This window comes from Seriola aureovittata, chromosome 9 (assembly GCF_021018895.1).
Source record: "Seriola aureovittata isolate HTS-2021-v1 ecotype China chromosome 9, ASM2101889v1, whole genome shotgun sequence".
Classification (NCBI taxonomy): domain Eukaryota; kingdom Metazoa; phylum Chordata; class Actinopteri; order Carangiformes; family Carangidae; genus Seriola; species Seriola aureovittata.
The window spans coordinates 10,010,367-10,036,468 of record NC_079372.1 but is presented as its reverse complement, the minus strand read 5'-3'; the positions used below and the strand labels follow the sequence as shown (position 1 = coordinate 10,036,468).

At 36.5% G+C, this 26,102-nt stretch overlaps 1 protein-coding gene and 1 long non-coding RNA gene across 13 annotated transcripts in view; one reads left to right on the top strand and one right to left on the bottom strand.

The window, feature by feature from the left end:
* The window catches only part of LOC130175469 (uncharacterized), a 45,211-nt gene extending 30,560 nt beyond the window's left edge, over nucleotides 1-14,651 (top strand). The window contains exons 2-5 of the long non-coding RNA XR_008828740.1: nucleotides 10,538-10,578; nucleotides 12,350-12,449; nucleotides 12,866-12,981; nucleotides 13,111-14,651. This is a non-coding gene — a long non-coding RNA (uncharacterized LOC130175469). The remainder of the gene's footprint in view (nucleotides 1-10,537; nucleotides 10,579-12,349; nucleotides 12,450-12,865; nucleotides 12,982-13,110) is intronic.
* LOC130175466 (membrane-associated guanylate kinase, WW and PDZ domain-containing protein 1-like) overlaps nucleotides 1-26,102 on the bottom strand; it is a 109,158-nt gene that overhangs the window by 10,742 nt on the left and 72,314 nt on the right. For all 12 annotated transcript variants that reach the window (XM_056385982.1, XM_056385972.1, XM_056385974.1 and 9 more), the window contains 5 exons: nucleotides 9,038-9,072; nucleotides 5,381-5,636; nucleotides 2,903-2,994; nucleotides 1,979-2,174; nucleotides 1,489-1,791 (listed from right to left, as the gene is read on the bottom strand). In XM_056385982.1, the coding sequence (XP_056241957.1) occupies nucleotides 1,489-1,791; nucleotides 1,979-2,174; nucleotides 2,903-2,994; nucleotides 5,381-5,636; nucleotides 9,038-9,072 (882 nt within the window). The remainder of the gene's footprint in view (nucleotides 1-1,488; nucleotides 1,792-1,978; nucleotides 2,175-2,902; nucleotides 2,995-5,380; nucleotides 5,637-9,037; nucleotides 9,073-26,102) is intronic.

The following is a 26,102-nucleotide window of genomic DNA, read 5'->3' as shown; positions in this document are numbered from 1 at the left end:
GAGCAACACCATTAGCCCATGGGATCAATGAAATCTTCCCTGGGCAGTCAGCGTCTCATCCATTCTTGTGTTTTGCCTGTGACACACCACAGTACATCATCATAATGGCTAACTATACAAGGGACCTTGGAATGACATTGTTGTTGGAGATTCATCACTCGGAGGTTAATACCAAATTTGTTCGAGGACAACATCTACAATTACTCATCAATGCCTGAGCAACTTTAATTCATGCAATTCTGCTGTTTTTGCAGTAATGCGTAAACGGTATAGACAGCTATGGACTGTGCTGAGGAGACTCCAATTACATGCTGAATGAATTGGTGGGGGCAGCTGTGAGGCATGAATCTGTGATGATGGTGTTTGTGATAAAGCTGTAGCCAGCCTGATCCCGAGGGGATGCGTTCAGCACGCGAAGACATTTCTTTATCCCCAAGCTCATGGCAGTGGGTTTTTGACCTCGGTCTGTGGCACTAAGTGAACTCCTGTCAAACGCCACTGGCCTGCTATTCATAAAGTGGAGGAAACTCAATGAGGAGTAACTGTAAAAATACTGTAATTCTGCCAGGAGATGGCATCAGTCATTTCTCTCAGTGGTGCATTTATGAACTCTTTGGACGTGTGTCTTGAGTCTGGAGTATGTGTCGGAGACTGGTGCTGTTTTAATGCGCCAGCTCTCAGGTTTTTTGAGATTAAATTGCTTTGGGTATCTGCAGGTCTTGAAAAATCTTTTGAATTTAGTTTCATGATTTAAAAAAAAAAAAAAAAAAAAGGCACTACAAGAGAGTAAAAACTCTTAAATTTCATTTTCAAAAGTCTTTTCTCTTACCTGCCTTAGGTAGAAATGGGGGTTATAAAATCTTTCTGTATCTGATTGCAGGCTTTCATAAGACATTATATGGCTATAAACTAAAATGGGATTGTGGATGCTGCTCAATCCTTTTTAGTGGAGTTTCGGTCAGCACCATTAGAAGTAGAGAGAGTATTACAGTGGCTATAGGAAGCTCATTGTCTCATTATGGACGAATGCTAATTTTATCATAAAATTATATTAGTTAATAATTTTTACTTTGTGTGGGATATAAAGATAAATAATTCTTGGTTTTTCCATCCTACGTCAGTATGATTTTGAAGCAAGCATTGAATTCTCTGTGGTATTAAAAACTTTTTAAGTTTTACATTAAACTTGGTGAACCCTGACAAATCCCTATGTTAAATGGTTTTATATTTTAAGTTATTTGTTCATGCTGCTTACAGATAGTAAATTAATCACAGGGAAAAATAATGATCTATAGAAACATGCACCAATACAGATTACAAATGCCCAAACAATCAAACTGTTGAGTCAGATTAAAGTCTAAATTGAACCATGATATCCTCCCAAGTCAAACAGAGTCAACCCATAGTAAACAAAACAAATTCTCATGTCACACTGGATAAAAGATCCTGTCAATCTCAGCTAGCTCCAGCTCCATCTGCCTCACTTACCAAAGGTGGTGCCAGCGTCAGGCCTGGAAACAGACGACACGATGACGAAACCGAAGCCCTCGTTCTCTCCGCGCTGGATCTCCACGTCGTACGGCTGCAGGGAGGCAGGCACCACCGCACTCCCGCTGCCACCTCCGCCGCCGCTGCCTATGCCACTGGTAGATCCGCTGCCAGAGCTGACAGTGTTGAGCGAGTTCTGGCTCCCCTGGGGGGTCCGCTTGCCCTCTGTCAGACTAGGTGCCTGGGTGCTGCTGTGGTGGGAGGAGGCCGGTGATGGAGGGACGTCACCTTCTCCTTTTGACACTGAGGATGCGGAGGAAGAGAACAGACTGGTTAGACAAGTACCACAATGTATTTCTACAACTTTTCATGAAAGTATTCATGTCAGGAAAAGCAAGCAGTGTGCGTTTTGTTGCTGTAACACGCCTGTGACCGAGCATGACACATGTATGATCACACATGCACACGTTTTGTGTAAACCTGTCATCACCTCCGTATCCGGGGCTCTTGCGTCTGACAGTGAGGTTGACATGGCCTTGTTTGGCAGCCTGCTGCATCAGCTGCACCACCAGCTGGTGAGACTTGCCCACCACCGCCGTGCCGTCCACACAGATGAGCTCATCGCCCGACCGCAGGCGCCCGTCCTCATCTGCTGCCCCGTACTTCACTATGTGCCCGATGTAGATCTGGAAAAGGCGAGCACACACAATGCGTGATTGTATTATGCTTTATAGTTATGATATTATGGCTAATTATGGCTCAGTGTGACTTATCTCCTTCTCATTTTAAATGAGTCTGTTAAACACAGCAGCGTTTCAGAGACTATTGTTGCATTACTTTATGGTGTTTGTGGCTGACATTCTGAGAAACCGAGAGGGCCAGTGCAGCCTACTGGGGCCATGCAGAAGCTTGTGTGCTTTAGGCATTGTGTGGGAGTGTACACACAGCTCTGACAGAAACAAGCACCCAACTACTGTCTTTGGCACAAACAACAAGCGCCAACTCCTGTGGGGTAGACCTGAAGCCTGCTGCTATTTTATTTCCCTCTGTTCCTCAATATCTGCCTTCCACTCCCCCTCTTACTCCCTCCTTTTAAGACAAATATATGGCGCACAACCAGAAGGATTGGTGGGTAAGGCTTTTTGCCTCTCTTAACAAGCTGTCTATATGATCCTCCAGAGAGCAACAGCTCCAGTTAGAGAGAGAGTGAGGGGTTAGGAGTTTGTGCTACTTTGTTTTAAAGGTGGCACTAAACAGAAAAGCAGGAGGAAAAAGGAAAGACAAACAAAATCAACAAAACAAGTACACTAAGAAGAAGGACAGAGCATTCGGAGATCAGCAGTAGTATGGATGAGGTGTAAGATTGTGTATGTATACTTTAATCTATGAGATTCAAAGGTGGGGGGATACTTACAGGCTCCCCGGGCTCATTTCCTCCCAGGATGCGAAAGCCGAAGCCTGTATCCTTCCGCCAAAGGAAAATGTCCTGCTCCTGGCAATCTGGCACTGAAATACACGAGAGGAACCGTGAGAAGACCCCATGGAAATCAACCCCCAAACCGCCCATAGACCTGACTGATTAACATCTTTGTCGGCTAATCAGTGAATGCTTGCTCTCTAATCAACAAGTTCAGTCCCGTTTTGTCTAATTATAACAAATCCATGTCCAGTTGTGTTATCGCTGATCAATAAGGTATTTGCTTTTCTATTAGTGTCGGAATGAGAGCGGGCAAGATCAACAGCTGTTCCTTGCCTCGCCTCAGCCCTGCCTGGTTGAGCAGATTGGCTTCTTGTTCTCATGTGGAGACCACAAACTAGGCTACAAAGTCTCATGCTGTGACCTTGTCATACTGCAATCGGAAATGTTACTCAATGTTGATCCCTATTATTGGCCTAAATTTATAACCAAACCATTCTTACACGCATCAATTTGAAGCATCTTTCTCCTGCTTACAATCTCTCTCACACACACACACACACACACACACACACACTTGCATCTCGCCATGGACAGAGCAGACTGTGGAGGAGGACACAGGCAATTTGGTGTCAGTCTGTTCAGCCCACAGGGCCAGTCCGCACAGGAGGCGCAGGCCATTTCTTCCTGCACTGCCTGCTGTCTGCACGCCTGCCACGCAAGGCTAGTAGTGAACCCATTAGCTTGAGCTCTACGGTTCCCCCGATAACTCGCTCAGTGTGATTTAAACTGCTGCGGCTAGACTTGTAATTAACCCTCTGCTGACCTGTGTCTATAGAGTAGTGATCAAAGTAAACTAACAGTAAGAGGAGCAGCTGTGTGCTGCATCATGGGACAGGTGACATGTAGCGTTGAGGGAAGCAAAATTCCCAAAAGGCTCACCTTTCAGTCATACTGCCCTGACACTGAAACATTGCTCTTCTAGTGCCACTCATTGGATGCATGGATGCAACTACTCACAAATTCAAGAGTGTATGTGGCAGCATGCACATGAATACACATGAAAATACAGACCCAGAATCTGGGCCTCTTTGTCATTCTTTGTCTCATTCTCCCTTTCTTGTTTCATTGTGTCTCCCCCTCCTCCCCCTCTGACACAAAAAGGGGCTGCAGCTCCTTCAGGGGTTATCAAACAGATATACCAATCAGCCGCAGCTTAAAGCAGCCCTCTACGGGCCCAGTTAATATTTAATCAGCAGCAGTCCTAGATTCTACAGGCAGCCATGATTATTAACCAACACTGCAACGCACGGCGTGAGCACGACCCGCACGTCTGGCTTGCAACAGTCACAAGTGTGCAACAAACTAACACAGCAGTCCTCCCATAGAGATTACCTCTCTACAATCACAATGAAATCTTTTACAGCATAGAATCGTATTTCACAGCATATAGAGACCTAGTCTCCTCTTAATTATCACCACCAGTACGAGTACAGGAGGTCTGAAAGATGTAATTCAGCCAGAAGAGGAGAGTGAGCCAGTTATATTGGAGGATCCATCCTCCCTCTCAGAATCTCCTCAGAAAATAAGTGGTTCGACACCCTTACTGTGGTTCCCTATGAATAATGCAAGAATAGGCCATGACTGCAAATGATATTGAGGAGTTTTACAGAGAGGCTGCCTACTTTTTGGTGTTCCAGTTTTGTGTTTTGGATACTCTGTAGTTCCAGTGACTAAACAGTGTGTGAGACAAGCTGTTTGGCTGCTGATAATGTCAGTGTGGTCAGTTTTAAACTTCAAAGCAAAGTGGTTTAAAAGGTGAACTGTTGGTTGTCCCTCCATACTTGATGCTGTGCAGTAAAGTGCACGCATACAGTACGTGCTGTTCTTTGTATTCCTTTCAGTAGGAATGCTGGCAAAAAACTGTGTGTGTGTATGACTCTCTCTCTCTCTCTCTCACACACGCACACGCCCACACACACACACACACACACACACACACACACACACACCACTCATCAGCAAGAACTTGTGTGCTTTGAATGCACCTTTTGTCACTAGATAAGTTAAACTCCGTAAGCACACAATTGTTTGGCAAACAACAAAAAAAGGCATTAACAGACGCACATGCACACACAAAGAGAAAGATGTGCCCTGTGGTCATCACACTGAACAGTGAACAGTGAAGTTTTCACTTCATCAAAAAGGGTCTGACTATTCAATCAGTGGATATTATAGTTCAAAGAAATCAGCCTAGCAGTTATCTGTTGAAACACATTTCGCCTGACCTCTATGTCTAATCCCAAAACCATTCAGTAGACCTTTTAAAAAAACACAAAGAGCTTACTATAAATGCAGAAGAAATAACAGAACGACAGAACACATTCACACGTTCAGAAGGTTAAACGCTCTTAAACTCTTAAGTCAGCAAAACCTTCAAATTCTTAAAATAAGATAGAACTGGATTCTACTCACGTCGGCTCTCGTACATGCTCCTGGACTGCGCCCAGATCTTAAAGGGGTCTGGTTTCTTCTGAAGGGTGAGGGTGCCATCTGCAGGGTCCTGAGGGGGCAGGCCTGGCAGAGGCTGGGTGGGGGCAGCAGGAGTGGGAGCCACAGCCTCACTGGGCATGGCAGAGGGTGGGTGGCTGGGAGAATCGGTGTGGGTGCTGCGATGGCTGCACACACTGTGCTGGGAGCTGCTCTGGCTGTCTTTCCTCTCTAACTGGTGCTGGGTGGACAGAAAATAGAGAGAGGTGTATGTGTGTGTGAAGGATGGGGGTGGATATAAGCAGGAGATGGAGGTAGAGGGCAGACAGAGGAGAAAAAAAGTGAGAGTGATAAGTGAGTCAGTGATAAGGGCGAGATAGAGTGGAAAAGAGATGAGTGAGAAAAGTGTTGATGGAGGACAAAGAAAGAAAAAGCAACCAAGGTCATCTTTTTTAGACATTGCAGTAGAACATCTCTCACTAAAACGTCTGCAGGAGTGTGAGGAGAAATGACTTGGTTTCCATGGTTGCCAGACAAAGACGTGAAATGTGAGGGAATTTTAGTGAATAAAGATATTGCCTTTATAAATCCCATGAATCTTTGTTTATTGCACAAGGTCCAGTCCATGAAAAGGTTGACTTCAATTGAGGCAGAAATGTGTAAAATCAGTTTTGAAATCCAAGCTGTAAAATCTCAACAGCAGAGAAGAATCCTGGTGAGTAGGAGTGAAGTGTTGTGACGATTAAAATGCTGCTTGGTTAACTGACATTGCTTTAAATAATACACAGTTTAAACATTGAATTAAAAAGAAAACAATTCAACGCTGAAAATATTCACTGTGCATGAAAAACACCTCATTCATTTGAATGAGGCCGGTCTCACCACACACCGAGGATGCCAATGTAGCGGTTCCGGTGTGGTGTCGAAGACTGTTCCCCTAAATCTGAACCAAACATTAACCCTAACCCCAAACAGTCATCTTATGAGCTGCTTAACTGCACCCCAACGCTGCGCTAACCCTCACCTGTTATTTCTGCCACAACATAACATGAGCCCAAACCCCAACCACTGATGGGGGCGCTACGGGAACACTATTTTAACAAGAGGGGAAACACTAATCGAAGGGGAAACAGACTTTGACAAAAGACCAGCAAAGAAATTGGCTAGATTTTTTGCTGAATTACAGCATCAAATGGCGAAACACCGTAGTGAACGGGCAAATACGTGAACGGGCAAAATTCCTGTTAGATTACTTTGTGGTGTTACTTTTTCAAAAAGAAAAATCAAGTTTGGACAAATTCAAACTGGCACCTGATTTGTTTTGGAACATAATTCACAAGCAGCCTTATCTTTGTAATTTTGCCATTGACAGTGAAGAAGCCAACATACTTCCACACACTGCTTCTCAGATACTTTGGTCTGGAGATTATCCGAACAGCATGGCTTTGCTTGCTAGTGTCTTCCTTCATTTTTACTCATTGCTTAGTTTCATGGTAGGTCAACAGGGCATGCAATAGGTCAAATTGGACTAAAAAGCAAATTAGTTCAAATGTTCCAGAGTAACCTTAGACTGTAGTGGACTGTAATATTAGAATTCACACAGGTCATTTCAGTTTACATATTTGATTTTTGCCTACATTTGAACTAATGTTTGCATTTTGAATAAAAAGTGACAGCCCTGTTTACCTTGTGGTTATTGCAACGAAAGATAAAATAACTGCCGTTGTGATTGCTTTTGAATAGCTGTGAAAGTTTTGCCTTCAACTTCACAGATCTGAGAGTTGAACTGGACCAACTGAATCATTGTGTCTACTGCCTGAATACACACACCCTCACTAATAAAGCCCCCTGCGTTGTTCTAATGCAGTGCTATTTTTGGTTCTGCTTGGACAATATATAAAACACCATGATTTTTTTATGGCCTATTATTGTTCTGCGAGGTACTTTTCTGTCATCTTTGTATTCTGAGTCTACAACCACTCGATATACATATTACCATAATTATTTTTTGCTGATGAACATTATAAAACCTTTTATGAAAAATAGCCTCACTGAGAAAATGTAATTACTGACAGTGAGAAAGCACTAAAAACAACTGAATCATTTTCTGTCTGATGTGAATAATAGACGAGTGCATGAAATGATAGAGAAGTCATGGCACTGTCTCCCACTGTCTCACTCATCACACCGAACGAGATGAAGGGTTAAATATCCCAGTAATGCTTCTTAATGAGGACAACAGCCATGCAGAATTTGATCACTGGAGACTTGCTTAATGGGTTGAGACAGCACAGTCTCTCTTGCATATGGGAGTTTACTGTGAGCATCTATTTAGATTCTGAACTGGAGGCAAAATGGTTGTTCTGGGTTGACACGAAGTCGCATGCAGCGTGACATTTCACTGACAACACAGAGAGGGAAAAACTGGCTTTTCCTCAGTGGAAAGCTAATCCAAAGTGACAGTCAGGCAAGACCACTATTGGTCCCACCCGACCCCCTAAAAGCACCCACCCCTCCTCCATCCATCGCGCCATGTGACCTGAATAGGTGACAACCCCAGCTCTGACTGATACCATTTCAAACTAATCCTAATCCAAATATCCAGCCAGTTGAGGGAAGGGCTTTTAATGTTGATCAAGAGACACAGGACAAGGTTTTTTTTTGTGTTTTTTTTTTTTTTTTACACTCCAGTGGTGGGAGTTGAACCCATTACTGACCTTGGACGAGCCTGTCCAGAGGAAACGTCCTTCTACTATAACTCGCCGGCTCTCCAAGGGTGAAATAGGGTGACAGTAATTTAAAGCTGCACTGGCATCTCTTCTGAGCCTGTATTGATTTTTTTATCAGTTGAGATGAGTCGTAAAAATGAGAGGGCGTTTGCTCTTTAAACTCCTGAATAACTGCAACTGAGAGACCCCCCACGCTACTCACAGATCCGGTCTTTCTCCCCTCTTTCCCCATTCCTCTCTTATCCATCACAACTACGAGTCACATTGCAATCTGTTGCAATATCTCCTCCAGCTTTCCCAATCTCCCTCTTCTTTGCTTCCAGCCCCCTCTGTCATCATTGCGCCCATCTCCCTGTCTGTTAGCCTCTGTGCGTCCTCTGTATCTGTGGGCTATCATAGTGACTAACTGCTGTTAGACAAACCATCTCCACAATGGTCTTCCCCTCTCTCATCCTCATCCCTTACTCCCATTTTTGCTTCATGCCTCTCTCTCCCATCATCCCTCAGCTGTGGCTGTCTGCCCTCTTCAACAGCTGGTCACTGTTACACTGTTCTGCCTAGGCTAAGCTTAATCAGTCACAGGATGGCAGCGTGGCAGGAGCGGAGGGATGTAGAGCGAAAGAGAGAGGATGTAAAACAAAGAAATTGCAACACAGGCAAGAGAAGGAAAAGGAAAACGATCAAAAAGAAAGAAGAATTTAGCAAAAGTCAAAGTGGCAGACTGTGAAAGAAGTCAAGAGGAACAGTGACAGCAGGATAAAATGGGAAGATTTCTGAAGCTCTGGGTGCAGACTAGTAGAGCAAGAGTTAGATATCATATCTCTGTGTCTTTTGTTCTTTAAATAGCGCTCCTTTCACTCAGTAGAGCGTACATGCACACACACACAAAAGAGCTGAAGATCATAGTACTCACCACCAGCTTCGGACTCCTCTTGGCTGGTACCACTCCTGCAAAACATCGGCAGAGAGACAGAGAGAGCATTAATGACCTGCGGTGCTCTTCCCTTGTCCCCTCTGATCAAAAACTCCCCAGGACGAACGGATGGACCCTTGGCTCCTGCTGCAGAGCAGAACGCAACTGGCCCAGCTCTCTCTCCCTTCCACCTCCTCCTCTCTGTTGCTTTCTCTCTCTGAGCAACACACTGCGCTAGGCTGCTCGCTAATCTAAGTGATCTCCCCCCCGTGCTGTATCCCGCTCCACTCGGCGCTCTCACCCGTGCTATTAGAAGAGGAGCACCTGATCTATCTGCATTAGACAGGCTGACTGATGCTGCAGCCCGGACTGCTGGTCCAAGCTACAGGTTCCCCCCCAGCCTGCTCGCCAGCTGTCTCCAGCACAACCTCTCCGGCAGAATCTCAACTGAGAAGGAGCTCAACAGCTTGAGCTTCATATCAAAGGAAAGCCTGAGCTTCTGCCTTACAATGCACATCTTCTGAGTAACTTGAGCAGTTTCCTCTCCTCTCCACTCCTCTGCTTTGCTCAAGGCTTACATTGAGATCTTCTCTCCCTGCCCTTTTTTTTCCCCCTTGTTCCCTCCCCCTCTTCTTCTTCCATACACTGTATCTTGCTCTCCCTCTATCTGTCTCTATCTCCCTCTCTCTTATATACCAGTTAACATACTGTAGCGAGTCACCAAAGAAGATCAATCTCATTTGTGCTAATGAAATATTAATACTTGGAGCCAGTTGTCAGGGGAGAGGATTCACAGCATACCAGTGTAGGGAATAATCCACATTCCCAATTAACTCATTTTTTTGTCCACCTTCATCACAACCCAGGAGTTCATTCATTGTGTAGGTTTCTCTACATCACACATACAGTATTAACACCACGCCATTCATTCAGACTCAACCTGATTATTTACCACACACATGGAGAGAATGCACTGCTTTCCAAGAAATTTCCTTTCCCTTCCTGAAGCTGTTTTTCCTGCCACTCACAACAGTATGTTGAGACAAAAATAGATAAATGAATGTGCGAACAACATGAGGCAGGATTGGGACAAAGTTACTGTTGCCAAGGCAATCAAGTAGTTCTGTATACACTGGCAGCAGTCTACTTTGTTAAATATGAGGAGCGAGCAGCAGCAACAGTACACCACATTTACATTAATTCCCAACCTTTGATCCATTACAGCCTCATTCGCCTTCATTTCTGCTATTGAGACCGATGAAGAGACATTATTTCCTACCCAGCATGCACAGGGAAAAACCTACTGGAGGTATTAATGGAAGGTTCAAGCGACATTAACACATGCAACAACATGCAAGCATCCATCTTAGGTTCTTTCTGCTGCATTGGCAAAAAATCATTAAATGTTAAAACTCTCTGTTGCTGCAAAGCCCCTCTCTCTACATGATTCATAATTTATCCTCTGTTTTCCCTCCCTCTCTCTCTCTCTCTCTCTCTTAGATTACAGGGTGCCAGTTACTGGAGCAAGTGGAACATCTCAGGTGCTGACGTTGTGATGAATGTTTTTGTGTGTGTGTGTGTGTGTGTGTGTGTGTGTGTGTGTGTGTGTGTGTGTGTGTGTCTGTCTGTCTGTCTGTCTGTCTGTCTGTCTTACCCAGGAAGGACACACATCAGAAGGTCAGATGTCAATAATAAGTGTTTCCCATTACAACAGCAGGTTATGTGACCCTGGGACCCTAAATTACACAGTGTAGAAGGCCGACAGAAACCTTTCACTTTGAAACAACCTCCAAAAATTTTCAAACTTGCGACGAGGTCAACATAATTAGCATTAAGTGTAAAGAAATTGAATTTAACTATAGCCATGTGGTTAATAAATTTGAGTGTGGAACTGAAAGGGAATTAAGATTCAAGAAATTGATGTAGTTTGACCCCATCTCTACATTAATCCACTATGGCTTGTGTCAGCAAGAACAACTGATTTACAAGCTGCACGGTGTGAATGCATCTTCATTCATGATGCAGTCTTTAAATCTGCTTAACGTACTCAGGCATTGTGATGCCGATGCATACGTGTAACTCGGAGTTGATCGAATCTGGCTGGATGTAACATTTATGAGCAACGGAGGCTCGGTGAAAGAAATATAGGAATTGCATGTTCCTGCACACACGCAACTCTGCAGAAGCATCCATATATGCATGCATGTTATACATATGTAATATCAGCACAGGCAGGTACGCAAGAAGGTGAGTTTTCATTTATACACAGAAGCTGCATTTACTAGCGCGCACACACACACACACACTCACAAATACACACAGCAGCGGTATTATATTATGCAGCGGTGCCATAATCCTGATATTTTTTACTCTGCTGAAGCTGCTGAATGACGGTAAAGCTCTGCTCAACAGAACGCTGCTCCATTTTAAAAGACTGAACTGATCACTAAGAATACAACACAGGCTTAAAAGGCCTGATTTTATTATTACCCAAGGCAACCTTTTACCAGAATGACTAAGACTGTGTCCATTATCATTCAAATGAAGGGGAAGTAAACAAATTGTAAGTGAAAGAGAGTGCTGTCAGCTGTATCCTGACCTAACTTAGCTCTGAGCATCAGTGTGGAGGAGGCTGCTTCCTCTACTTCTTTTACAGTAGACACTGAAATATGCCCATAACAACTAGCACAATTACAAAGAAGTATGCTAATGCACACACACACACACACACACTCTAAGAGAACACGATCTTATTATCAGTCAGCAGTATATGAGCACATGCCCAATCACTGTTTCTGCTGAGTAGTTTGTATAATTTGTGTACAAGCAAGGACTGGAGATAAAGGGGTGGGTAAGACCAAAACTACTCTCACAAAGATTGAATTTCAGAAATCAAACATGCAAACACTTGCTTTCACTGGTGAGCAGCAGCACCGGAGCCCAAGATTCAATAATACTCAGGAAAATGGGCACAATGAATGACCCGGTGTTCTAATATACTGCTGAAACTGTGGCCTTGGTGAGACTACAAAGAGCCCACATATGCGAACACATTCCTCAAGGTTTTTAATATACATTGTTAGAGGGCGTACAACATGAGTAATGTTCCATTTTGTTGAGTAAACATTTGTCCTTGCTCTACTAATAAGATTGTCTTATTATCCACTTCTCTTTATCTCTTCAGCTACTCTAAATTGCTCTTCCTCATTGTCTGTTATCATCACATTTCATTCCTCTACCTTCATTTCCTCTCTTTTTACTTCCCTTCCCTCTGTCTTTTCATTTTCTCTCTTCTTTCTCTCTGTCTCTCAGGAGACAGGAGCGCTGTGCACGATTGTCATGGCAACAACGATGGGAAGACAAGATGGAGGAGTCATGGCTGGCCTGGCCTCCTTTTACAGGAGAGGATACTGTATGTGAGAACACCAGATGTTATCTTTAAAATTTTATTGGAAAATAACATGTCTTAAGACCGGAAAGCACAAGGTAGTGATACATTGTTTTAGCTCGTAAATATTCACACAGTGCAAATTTACTAAATGACTGAATCCTGCATATCACACTTGCTGAACACATTGCGCTCCACTGCAGATGATGGTTAATAAAGGCTAAGCCAGAGAAGTGTTTAATAAATATATATTTCCAAATGTGAGACCTTTCAGATTTGTAGTTCAAATTATAAAAGGTTTGAAAATACCTATTTGGCTTGTACTAACTTTTTTCTGTCACTACACTTTACACTATTTCTCTCATTACCACAACAACCTATTCTACCTCTTGTCTATTTCCATTTCATAAATTACATGTCGCTATTCTCCCTTCTTCTAGGTTTTCGATGACCACAGAATTGAAACTAGAGAGACCGCGTATGGGGAAATCCAAAAGCCAAAATGTGGCTGTGTTCATTTGAGTCGCACTCTGCTGCCATAGCACGGAGCATTAAGGTAATGGCACAATGGACTACAGCCTTCTCAAAATGACGTGACAAAAACATTTGATTTATTATATTCCCCCTCCATTCCCGAATCTAGTTGTGTGTTGTAGGTAGGGATACAATTTTTGCTTCTCTGCAGGTGCTGCAAGCCTCACCCCTGGATCCTCCCTCATTTTTGGTGGAACTGCAGCTGATTACTCACCTGGGCTATATAAGAGACTGAGGAACTGTACTCCCTCTCTCTGCCATGTTTCCTGTTGCCTGCCTGCTTATCTATCTGTGTGATTTGTGAATGCACCTTCTGTGCCCGCCAGTACTTTTTGTTTGGTAAATTTAAGTTTTTGATTAAGAAGAAGCGGCCAAGAAGCTTGTAAGGGAGAGCTGCCAATTTGTGTGTTTAATCCACTGTTTCACCTGTTTTTTGAGATTGTCAGGGAGGCCAGTATTGTAACCTTTTATTTTGTTTGTTTCAGATTCAGTTTTTTTTTTGTTCTAAGTATCATCATTCTGTTTGTTATTTTGGCTTTGGCTCTCCCTGACATTACACTGTGCCTCAGGTTGGAAAACCTTGAAAATCCTGAATCTTGTGACTCCTCAAATTGTTCATCTACTTTTATGTTACTCCCGTTTCCCCTAGACCAACTTGGGGTCGTAACATAAGGCATAGTCATAGTCATAGTATAATAAGGAAATAAACGTCATAGTATAGTAAGGCATAAAATGTCATAAAAACATCAAGAAATGTCATAGTATATTGAGGCATAAAAAAATCACATTATTATAAGCTATATAATATTATAATAAGGAATAAAAAGTAATAACAACGTCATAGAAAAAACAAAAACAACATAGTATAGTATGGCATAAAAACGTCAAAAAAACATCATAGTATATTAAGGCATAAAAGGTCATACAAAAATGTTATAGTATGGTAGTGAATAAAACGACATAGTATAGTAAGGAAAAAAAAAGGCAAAAAACGTTATAGTATAGTAAGGCATAAAATGTTATCAAAGGGCCCTGAGCAGTATGATTCTATTTTGTTTTGGCCCGTTTCCTGTGTGGACCTCCATTCTTGGTTATGCTCCTAAATGAGCTGGGCTCATCCGTATAAAAAGGGATAAAAAGTCATAAAAAAGTCGTAGTATAGTAAGGCTTGAAAAATATCATCAAAAAGTCATACTATATTAAGGTATCTAAAATGTCTAAAAACATATTATAGTGAGGGATAAAAAAGCCCAAAAACATCATAGTATAGTATGGCATAAAATGTCAAAAAATATGATAGTGTACTAAGGCATAAAAGTTCATAAACACATCACAGTATTGTAAGGAATAAAACGTCATAGTATAGTATGGCATAAAATTGCCAAAAAATGAGCCCTGAGCAGTATGATCCTATTTTGTTTTGGTCTGTTTCCTGTGTTTTTTTTCAGATACTTCCTGATTACCTGACTGACTTCCCCTGAATGGGGATAAACTGGGATATTCAAGATGGCCTCTCTGGAAGGCTCCCAACGTGATTTTATGTTGTTGTATATTGTGTTGTATATTGTGTTAGGCTAATGCCTCAGTTTTTGTACATGTAGTTTAAGTTGGCTTTGATTTTCATAGCACCCAATATCTACACTACATTACTGACTACACGTTTTCAAGTTTGGTTAGGTAAAATTGAGTTATCCTGAATAAATTTGTTTTATATTTTTTTAATGGTTACTGTGTGGACCTCCGTTCTTGGTTATGCTCCTAAATGAGCTGGGCTCATCAGTATAAAAAGGGATAAAAAAGCCATAAAACATCATAGTATAGTATGGCATAAAACGTAAAAAAAAAAAAAAATTATATCAGGGATTAAAAAGTCATAAAAACGTCATAGTATGGTAAGGCATCAACTCACATAGTATAGTATGGCATAAAATTGCCAAAAATCGTCATAGTATGGTATGGCATAAAACGTCAAAAAAACATCATAGTAAATTAAGGCATAAAAAGTCATAAAAACGTCATAGTATGGTAAGGAATAAAAGGACATAATAAAGTAAGCCATAAAAAAGCCAAAAAACGTAATGGCATAAAAAGGTCAAAAAATGTCATAGTATAGTATGGCATAAAACGTGAGAAAAAAAAAAATTATATTAGGGCATAAAAGGTCATCAAAACGTCATAGTATGGTAAGGCATCAACTCACATAGTATAGTAAGGCATAAAATTGCCAAAAAATGTCATAGTATAGTATGGCATAAAACGTCAAAAAAACATCATAGTAAATTAAGGCATAAAAAGTCATAAAAACGTCATAGTATGGTAAGGAATAAAAGGACATAATAAAGTAAGCCATAAAAAAGCCAAAAAACGTAATGGCATAAAAAGGTCAAAAAATGTCATAGTATAGTATGGCATAAAACGTGAGAAAAAAAAAAATTATATTAGGGCATAAAAGGTCATCAAAACGTCATAGTATGGTAAGGCATCAACTCACATAGTATAGTAAGGCATAAAATTGCCAAAAAATGTCATAGTATAGTATGGCATAAAACGTCAAAAAAACATCATAGTAAATTAAGGCATAAAAAGTCATAAAAACGTCATAGTATGGTAAGGAATAAAAGGACATAATAAAGTAAGCCATAAAAAAGCCAAAAAACGTAATGGCATAAAAAGGTCAAAAAATGTCATAGTATAGTATGGCATAAAACGTGAGAAAAAAAAAAATTATATTAGGGCATAAAAGGTCATCAAAACGTCATAGTAGGGTAAGCAATAAAAGGACACAGTAAAGTAAGTCGTAAAAATGTCAAAAATGTCATAGTATAGTATGGCATAAAACGTCAAAAAAAAAAAAAAATTATATTAGGGCATAAAAGGTCATCAAAACGTCATAGTATGGTAAGGCATCAACTCACATAGTATAGCAAGGGGTAGAATTGCCAAAAAATGTCATAGTATAGTAGGGCATAAAACGTCAAAAAACGTCTTAGTATAGTATGGCATAAAACGTCAAAAAAACATCATAGTAAATTAAGGCATAAAAAGTCATAAAAACGTCATAGTATGGTAAAGAATAAAAGGACATAATAAAGTAACCCATAAAAAAGCCAAAAAACGTAATGGCATAAAAAGGTCAAAAAATGTCATAGTATAGTATGACATAAAACGTCAAAAAAAAATTATATTAGGGCATAAAAGGTCATCAAAACGTCATAGTATGGTAAGGCATCAACTCACATAGTAGAGTAAGGCATAAAATTGCCAAAAAATGTCATAGTATAGTATGGCATAAAACGTCAAAAAAACATCATAGTAAATTAAGGCATAAAAAATCATAAAAACGTCATAGTATGGTAAGGAATAAAAGGACATAATAAAGTAAGCCATAAAAAAGCCAAAAAACGTAATGGCATAAAAAGGTCAAAAAATGTCATAGTATAGTATGGCATAAAACGTGAGAAAAAAAAAAATTATATTAGGGCATAAAAGGTCATCAAAACGTCATAGTAGGGTAAGGAATAAAAGGACACAGTAAAGTAAGTCTTAAAAAAGTCAAAAATGTCATAGTATAGTATGGCATAAAACGTCAAAAAAAAAAAAAATTATATTAGGGCATAAAAGGTCATCAAAACGTCATAGTATGGTAAGGCATCAACTCACATAGTATAGCAAGGGGTAGAATTGCCAAAAAATGTCATAGTATAGTATGGCATAAAACGTCAAAAAACGTCTTAGTATAGTATGGCATAAAACCTCAAAAAAAAAAAAAAATTATATTAGGGATTAAAAGGTCATAAAAACGTCATAGTAGGGTAAAGAATAAAAGGACATAATAAAGTAAGCCATAAAAAAGCCAAAAAACGTAATGGCATAAAAATGTCAAAAAATGTCATAGTATAGTATGGCATAAAACGTGAGAAAAAAAAAATTATATTAGGGCATAAAAGGTCATCAAAACGTCATAGTATGGTAAGGCATCAACTCACATAGTATAGTAAGGCATAAAATTGCCAAAAAATGTCATAGTATAGTATGGCATAAAACATCAAAAAACGTCATAGTAAATTAAGGCATAAAAAATCATAAAAACGTCATAGTATGGTAAGGAATAAAAGGACATAATAAAGTAAGCCATAAAAAAGCCAAAAAACGTAATGGCATAAAAAGGTCAAAAAACGTCATAGTAGGGTAAGGAATAAAAGGACACAGTAAAGTAAGTCTTAAAAATGTCAAAAATGTCATAGTATAGTATGGCATAAAACGTCAAAAAAAAAAAAAATTTTATTATGGCATAAAAGGTCATCAAAACGTCATAGTATGGTAAGGCATCAACTCACATAGTATAGCAAGGCGTAAAATTGCCAAAAAATGTCATAGTATAGTATGGCATAAAACGTCAAAAAGACATCATAGTAAATTAAGGCATAAACAGTCAGAAAAACGTCATAGTATGGTAAGGAATAAATCGACATAATAAAGTAAGCCATAAAATTGCCAAAAAACGTCATAGTATAGTATGGCATAAAACGGCAAAAAAAAAAAAATTATATTAGGGCATAAAAGGTCATCAAAACGTCATAGTATAGTATGGCATAAAACGTGAAAAAAAACGTGAAAAAAAAAAAATTATATTAGGGATTAAAAGGTCATAAAAACGTCACATTAGGTTAAGGAATAAAAGGACACAGTAAAGTAAGTCTTAAAAAAGTCAAAAATGTCATGGTATAGTATGGCATAAAACGTCAAAAAAAGAAAAAAATTATATTAGGGCATAAAAGGTCATCAAAACGTCATAGTAGGGTAAGGAATAAAAGGACACAGTAAAGTAAGTCTTAAAAAAGTCAAAAATGTCATGGTATAGTATGGCATAAAACGTCAAAAAAAAAAAAAAAATATATTAGGGCATAAAAGGCCATCAAAACGTCATAGTATAGTATGGCATAAAACGTCATAGTATGGTAAGGCATCAACTCACATAGTATAGCAAGGCGTAGAATTGCCAAAAAATGTCATAGTATAGTATGGCATAAAACGTCAAAAAACGTCTAGTATAGTATGGCATAAAACGTCAAAAAAACATCATAGTAAATTAAGGCATAAAAAATCATAAAAACGTCATAGTATGGTAAGGAATAAAAGGACATAATAAAGTAAGCCATAAAAAAGCCAAAAAACGTAATGGCATAAAAATGTCAAAAAACCTCATAGTATAGTATGGCATAAAACGTGAGAAAAAAAAAAAATTATATTAGGGATTAAAAGGTCATAAAAACGTCATAGTAGGGTAAGGAATAAAAGGACACAGTAAAGTAAGTCTTAAAAATGTCAAAAATGTCATAGTATAGTATGGCATAAAACGTCAAAAAAAAAAAATTATATTAGGGCATAAAAGGTCATCAAAACGTCATAGTATGGTATGGCATAAAACGTGAGAAAAAAAAAATTATATTAGGGCATAAAAGGTCATCAAAACGTCATAGTAGGGTAAGGAATAAAAGGACACAGTAAAGTAAGTCTTAAAAATGTCAAAAATGTCATAGTATAGTATGGTATAAAACGTCAAAAAAACATCATAGTAAATTAAGGCATAAAAAGTCATAAAATGTCATAGTATAGTATGGCATAAAACTTGAAAAAAAAAAAAATTATATTAGGGCATAAAAGGTCATCAAAACGTCATAGTATGGTAAGGCATCAACTCACATAGTATAGTAAGGCATAAAATTGCCAAAAAATGTCATAGTATAGTATGGCATAAAACGTCAAAAAAACATCATAGTAAATTAAGGCATAAAAAATCATAAAAACGTCATAGTATGGTAAGGAATAAAAGGACATAATAAAGTAACCCATAAAAAAGCCAAAAAACGTAATGGCATAAAAAGGTCAAAAAATGTCATACTATAGTATGGCATAAAACGTGAGAAAAAAAAATTATATTAGGGCATAAAAGGTCATCAAAACGTCATAGTATGGTAAGGCATCAACTCACATAATATAGTAAGGCATAAAATTGCCAAAAAATGTCATAGTATAGTATGGCATAAAACGTCAAAAAAACATCATAGTAAATTAAGGCATAAAAAGTCATAAAAACGTCATAGTATGGTAAGGAATAAAAGGACATAATAAAGTAAGCCATAAAAAAGCCAAAAAACGTAATGGCATAAAAAGGTCAAAAAATGTCATAGTATAGTATGGCATAAAACGTGAAAAAAAAAAAATTATATTAGGGCATAAAAGGTAATCAAAACGTCATAGTATAGTATGGCATAAAACATCAAAAAACGTCATAGTATAGTAAGGCATAAAATTGCCAAAAAATGTCATAGTATAGTATGGCATAAAACGTCAAAAAAACATCATAGTAAATTAAGGCATAAAAAATCATAAAAACGTCATAGTATGGTAAGGAATAAAAGGACATAATAAAGTAAGCCATAAAAAAGCCAAAAAACGTAATGGCATAAAAAGGTCAAAAAATGTCATAGTATAGTATGGCATAAAACGTGAGAAAAAAAAAAATTATATTAGGGCATAAAAGGTCATCAAAACGTCATAGTAGGGTAAGCAATAAAAGGACACAGTAAAGTAAGTCTTAAAAATGTCAAAAATGTCATAGTATAGTATGGCATAAAACGTCAAAAAAAAAAAAAAAATTATATTAGGGCATAAAAGGTCATCAAAACGTCATAGTATGGTAAGGCATCAACTCACATAGTATAGCAAGGGGTAGAATTGCCAAAAAATGTCATAGTATAGTATGGCATAAAACGTCAAAAAACGTCTTAGTATAGTATGGCATAAAACGTCAAAAAAACATCATAGTAAATTAAGGCATAAAAAGTCATAAAAACGTCATAGTATGGTAAAGAATAAAAGGACATAATAAAGTAACCCATAAAAAAGCCAAAAAACGTAATGGCATAAAAAGGTCAAAAAATGTCATACTATAGTATGGCATAAAACTTGAAAAAAAAAAAAATTATATTAGGGCATAAAAGGTCATCAAAAACGTCATAGTATGGTAAGGCATCAACTCACATAGTATAGTAAGGCATAAAATGCCAAAAAATGTCATAGTATAGTATGGCATAAAACGTCAAAAAAACATCATAGTAAATTAAGGCATAAAAAATCATAAAAACGTCATAGTATGGTAAGGAATAAAAGGACATAATAAAGTAAGCCATAAAAAAGCCAAAAAACGTAATGGCATAAAAGGTCAAAAATGTCATAGTATAGTATGGCATAAAACGTGAGAAAAAAAAAATTATATTAGGGCATAAAAGGTCATCAAAACGTCATAGTAGGGTAAGGAATAAAAGGACACAGTAAAGTAAGTCTTAAAAAAGTCAAAAATGTCATAGTATAGTATGGCATAAAACGTCAAAAAAAAAAAAATTATATTAGGGCATAAAAGGTCATCAAAACGTCATAGTATGGTAAGGCATCAACTCACATAGTATAGCAAGGGGTAGAATTGCCAAAAAATGTCATAGTATAGTATGGCATAAAACGTCAAAAAACGTCTTAGTATAGTATGGCATAAAACCTCAAAAAAAAAAAAAAAATTATATTAGGGATTAAAAGGTCATAAAAACGTCATAGTATGGTAAAGAATAAAAGGACATAATAAAGTAAGCCATAAAAAAGCCAAAAAACGTAATGGCATAAAAATGTCAAAAATGTCATAGTATAGTATGGCATAAAACGTGAGAAAAAAAAAATTATATTAGGGCATAAAAGGTCATCAAAACGTCATAGTATGGTAAGGCATCAACTCACATAGTATAGTAAGGCATAAAATTGCCAAAAAATGTCATAGTATAGTATGGCATAAAACATCAAAAAAAAAAAAAAATTATATTAGGGCATAAAAGGTCATAAAAACGTCATAGTATGGTAAGGAATAAAAGGACATAATAAAGTAAGCCATAAAAAAACCAAAAAACGTAATGGCATAAAAGGTCAAAAAACGTCATAGTAGGGTAAGGAATAAAAGGACACAGTAGAGTAAGTCTTAAAAATGTCAAAAATGTCATAGTATAGTATGGTATTAAACGTCAAAAAAAAAAAAAAAAATTATATTAGGGCATAAAAGGTCATCAAAACGTCATAGTATGGTAAGGCATCAACTCACATAGTATAGCAAGGCGTAAAATTGCCAAAAAATGTCATAGTATAGTATGGCATAAAACGTCAAAAAAACATCATAGTAAATTAAGGCATAAAAAGTCATAAAAACGTCATAGTATGGTAAGGAATAAATCGACATAATAAAGTAAGCCATAAAATTGCCAAAAAACGTCATAGTATAGTATGGCATAAAACGGCAAAAAAAAAAAATTATATTAGGCATAAAAGGTCATCAAAACGTCATAGTAGGGTAAAGAATAAAAGGACACAGTAAAGTAAGTCTTAAAAAAGTCAAAAATGTCATAGTATAGTATGGCATAAAACGTCAAAAAAAAAAAAATTATATTAGGGCATAAAAGGTCATCAAAACGTCATAGTATGGTAAGGCATCAACTCACATAGTATAGCAAGGGGTAGAATTGCCAAAAAATGTCATAGTATAGTATGGCATAAAACGTCAAAAAACGTCATAGTATAGTATGGCATAAAACCTCAAAAAAAAAAAAAATTATATTAGGCATAAAAAATCATAAAAACGTCATAGTATGGTAAAGAATAAAAGGACATAATAAAGTAAGCCATAAAAAAGCCAAAAAACGTAATGGCATAAAAATGTCAAAAAACGTCATAGTATAGTATGGCATAAAACGTCAAAAAAAAAAAAATTATATTAGGCATAAAAGGTCATCAAAACGTCATAGTATGGTAAGGCATCAACTCACATAGTATAGTAAGGCATAAAATTGCCAAAAAATGTCATAGTATAGTATGGCATAAAACATCAAAAAAAAAAAAAATATATTAGGGCATAAAAGGTCATAAAAACGTCAAAAAACGTCATAGTATGGTAAGGAATAAAAGGACATAATAAAGTAAGCCATAAAAAAACCAAAAAACGTAATGGCATAAAACGTCAAAAAACGTCATAGTAGGGTAAGGAATAAAAGGACATAATAAAGTAAGTCTTAAAAATGTCAAAAATGTCATAGTATAGTATGGTATTAAACGTCAAAAAAAAAAAAAAATTATATTAGGGCATAAAAGGTCATCAAAACGTCATAGTATGGTAAGGCATCAACTCACATAGTATAGCAAGGCGTAAAATTGCCAAAAAATGTCATAGTATAGTATGGCATAAAACGTCAAAAAGACATCATAGTAAATTAAGGCATAAACAGTCAGAAAAACGTCATAGTATGGTAAGGAATAAATCGACATAATAAAGTAAGCCATAAAATTGCCAAAAAACGTCATAGTATAGTATGGCATAAAACGGCAAAAAAAAAAAAATTATATTAGGGCATAAAAGGTCATCAAAACGTCATAGTATGGTAAGGCATCAACTCACATAGTATAGTATGGCATAAAATTGCAAAAAAACGTCATAGTACAGTATGGCATAAAACGTCAAAAAACGTCATAGTATAGTATGGCATAAAACGTCAAAAAAACATCATGGTAAATTAAGGCATAAAAAATCATAAAAACGTCATAGTATGGTAAGGAATAAAAGGACATAATAAAGTAAGCCATAAAAAAGCCAAAAAACGTAATGGCATAAAAATGTCAAAAAACGTCATAGTATAGTATGGCATAGAACGTCAAAAAAAAAAAAATTATATTAGGGATTAAAAGGTCATAAAAACGTCATTGTAGGGTAAGGAATAAAAGGACACGGTAAAGTAAGTCTTAAAAATGTCAAAAATGTCATAGTATAGTATGGCATAAAACGTCAAAAAAACATCATAGTAAATTAAGGCATAAAAAGTCATAAAAACGTCATAGTATGGTAAAGAATAAAAGGACATAATAAAGTAAGCCATAAAAAAGCCAAAAAACGTAATGGCATAAAAAGGTCAAAAAATGTCATAGTATAGTATGGCATAAAACGTGAAAAAAAAAAAAAATTATATTAGGGATTAAAAGGTCATAAAAACGTCACATTAGGTTAAGGAATAAAAGGACACAGTAAAGTAAGTCTTAAAAAAGTCAAAAATGTCATGGTATAGTATGGCATAAAACGTCAAAAAAAAAAAAAATTATATTAGGGCATAAAAGGTCATCAAAACGTCATAGTATGGTAAGGCATCAACTCACATAGTATAGCAAGGCGTAGAATTGCCAAAAAATGTCATAGTATAGTATGGCATAAAACGTCAAAAAACGTCTAGTATAGTATGGCATAAAACGTCAAAAAAACATCATAGTAAATTAAGGCATAAAAAATCATAAAAACGTCATAGTATGGTAAGGAATAAAAGGACATAATAAAGTAAGCCATAAAAAAGCCAAAAAACGTAATGGCATAAAAATGTCAAAAAACCTCATAGTATAGTATGGCATAAAACGTGAGAAAAAAAAAAAAATTATATTAGGGATTAAAAGGTCATAAAAACGTCATAGTAGGGTAAGGAATAAAAGGACACAGTAAAGTAAGTCTTAAAAATGTCAAAAATGTCAGTATAGTATGGCATAAAACATCAAAAAAAAAAAATTATATTAGGGCATAAAAGTTCATCAAAACGTCATAGTATGGTATGGCATAAAACGTGAGAAAAAAAAAATTATATTAGGGCATAAAAGGTCATCAAAACGTCATAGTAGGGTAAGGAATAAAAGGACACAGTAAAGTAAGTCTTAAAAATGTCAAAAATGTCATAGTATAGTATGGCATAAAACGTCAAAAAAACATCATAGTAAATTAAGGCATAAAAAGTCATAAAAACGTCATAGTATGGTAAAGAATAAAAGGACATAATAAAGTAACCCATAAAAAAGCCAAAAAACGTAATGGCATAAAAAGGTCAAAAAATGTCATAGTATAGTATGGCATAAAACTTGAAAAAAAAAAAATTATATTAGGGCATAAAAGGTCATCAAAACGTCATAGTATGGTAAGGCATCAACTCACATAGTATAGTAAGGCATAAAATTGCCAAAAAATGTCATAGTATAGTATGGCATAAAACATCAAAAAACGTCATAGTATAGTATGGCATAAAACGTCAAAAAAACATCATAGTAAATTAAGGCATAAAAAATCATAAAAACGTCATAGTATGGTAAGGAATAAAAGGACATAATAAAGTAAGCCATAAAAAAGCCAAAAAACGTAATGGCATAAAAATGTCAAAAAACGTCATAGTATAGTATGGCATAAAACCTCAAAAAAAAAAAAAAATTATATTATGGATTAAAAGGTCATAAAAACGTCATATTAGGGTAAGGAATAAAAGGACACAGTAAAGTAAGTCTTAAAAATGTCAAAAATGTCATGGTATAGTATGGCATAAAACGTCAAAAATGTCATGGTATAGTATGGCATAAAACGTCAAAAAAAAAAAATTATATTAGGGCATAAAAGGTCATCAAAACGTCATAGTATGGTAAGGCATCAACTCACATAGTATAGCAAGGCGTAGAATTGCCAAGAAATGTCATAGTATAGTATGGCATAAAACGTCAAAAAACGTCATAGTATGGTAAGGAATAAAAGGACATAATAAAGTAAGTCATAAAAAAGCCAAAAAACGTAATGGCATAAAAAGGTCAAAAAATGTCATAGTATAGTATGGCATAAAACGTGAGAAAAAAAAAAATTATATTAGGGCATAAAAGGTCATCAAAACGTCATAGTAGGGTAAGGAATAAAAGGACACAGTAAAGTAAGTCTTAAAAATGTCATAGTATAGTATGGCATAAAACGTCAAAAAACCTCATAGTATAGTATGGCAAAAAACCTCAAAAAAAAAAAAATTATATTAGGGATTAAAAGGTCATAAAAACGTCATAATAGGGTAAGGAATAAAAGGACACAGTAAAGTAAGTCTTAAAAATGTCAAAAATGTCATAGTATAGTATGGCATAAAACGTCAAAAAAACATCATAGTAAATTAAGGCATAAAAAGTCATAAAAACGTCATAGTATGGTAAAGAATAAAAGGACATAATAAAGTAAGCCATAAAATTGCCAAAAAACGTCAAAGTATAGTATGGCATAAAACGTCAAAAAAAAAAAAATTATATTAGGGCATAAAAGGTCATCAAAACGTCATAGTATGGTAAGGCATCAACTCACATAGTATAGTAAGGCATAAAATTGCCAAAAAATGTCATAGTATAGTATGGCATAAAACGTGAAAAAAAAAAAAATCATATTAGGGCATAAAAGGTCATCAAAACGTCATAGTATGGTAAGGAATAAAAGGACATAATAAAGTAAGCCATAAAAAAGCCAAAAAACGTAATGGCATAAAAATGTCAAAAAACCTCATAGTATAGTATGGCATAAAACGTGAGAAAAAAAAAAATTATATTAGGGATTAAAAGGTCATAAAAACGTCATAGTAGGGTAAGGAATAAAAGGACACAGTAAAGTAAGTCTTAAAAATGTCAAAAATGTCATAGTATAGTATGGCATAAAACGTCAAAAAAAAAAAATTATATTAGGGCATAAAAGGTCATCAAAACGTCATAGTATGGTATGGCATAAAACGTCAAAAAAAAAAAAAATATATTAGGGCATAAAAGGTCATCAAAACGTCATAGTAGGGTAAGGAATAAAAGGACACAGTAAAGTAAGTCTTAAAAATGTCAAAAATGTCATAGTATAGTATGGCATAAAACGTCAAAAAAACATCATAGTAAATTAAGGCATAAAAAGTCATAAAAACGTCATAGTATGGTAAAGAATAAAAGGACATAATAAAGTAACCCATAAAAAAGCCAAAAAACGTAATGGCATAAAAAGGTCAAAAAATGTCATAGTATAGTATGGCATAAAACTTGAAAAAAAAAAAATTATATTAGGGCATAAAAGGTCATCAAAACGTCATAGTATGGTAAGGCATCAACTCACATAGTATAGTAAGGCATAAAATTGCCAAAAAATTTCATAGTATAGTATGGCATAAAATGTCAAAAAACGTCATAGTATGGTAAAGAATAAAAGGACATAATAAAGTAACCCATAAAAAAGCCAAAAAACGTCATAGTATGGTAAAG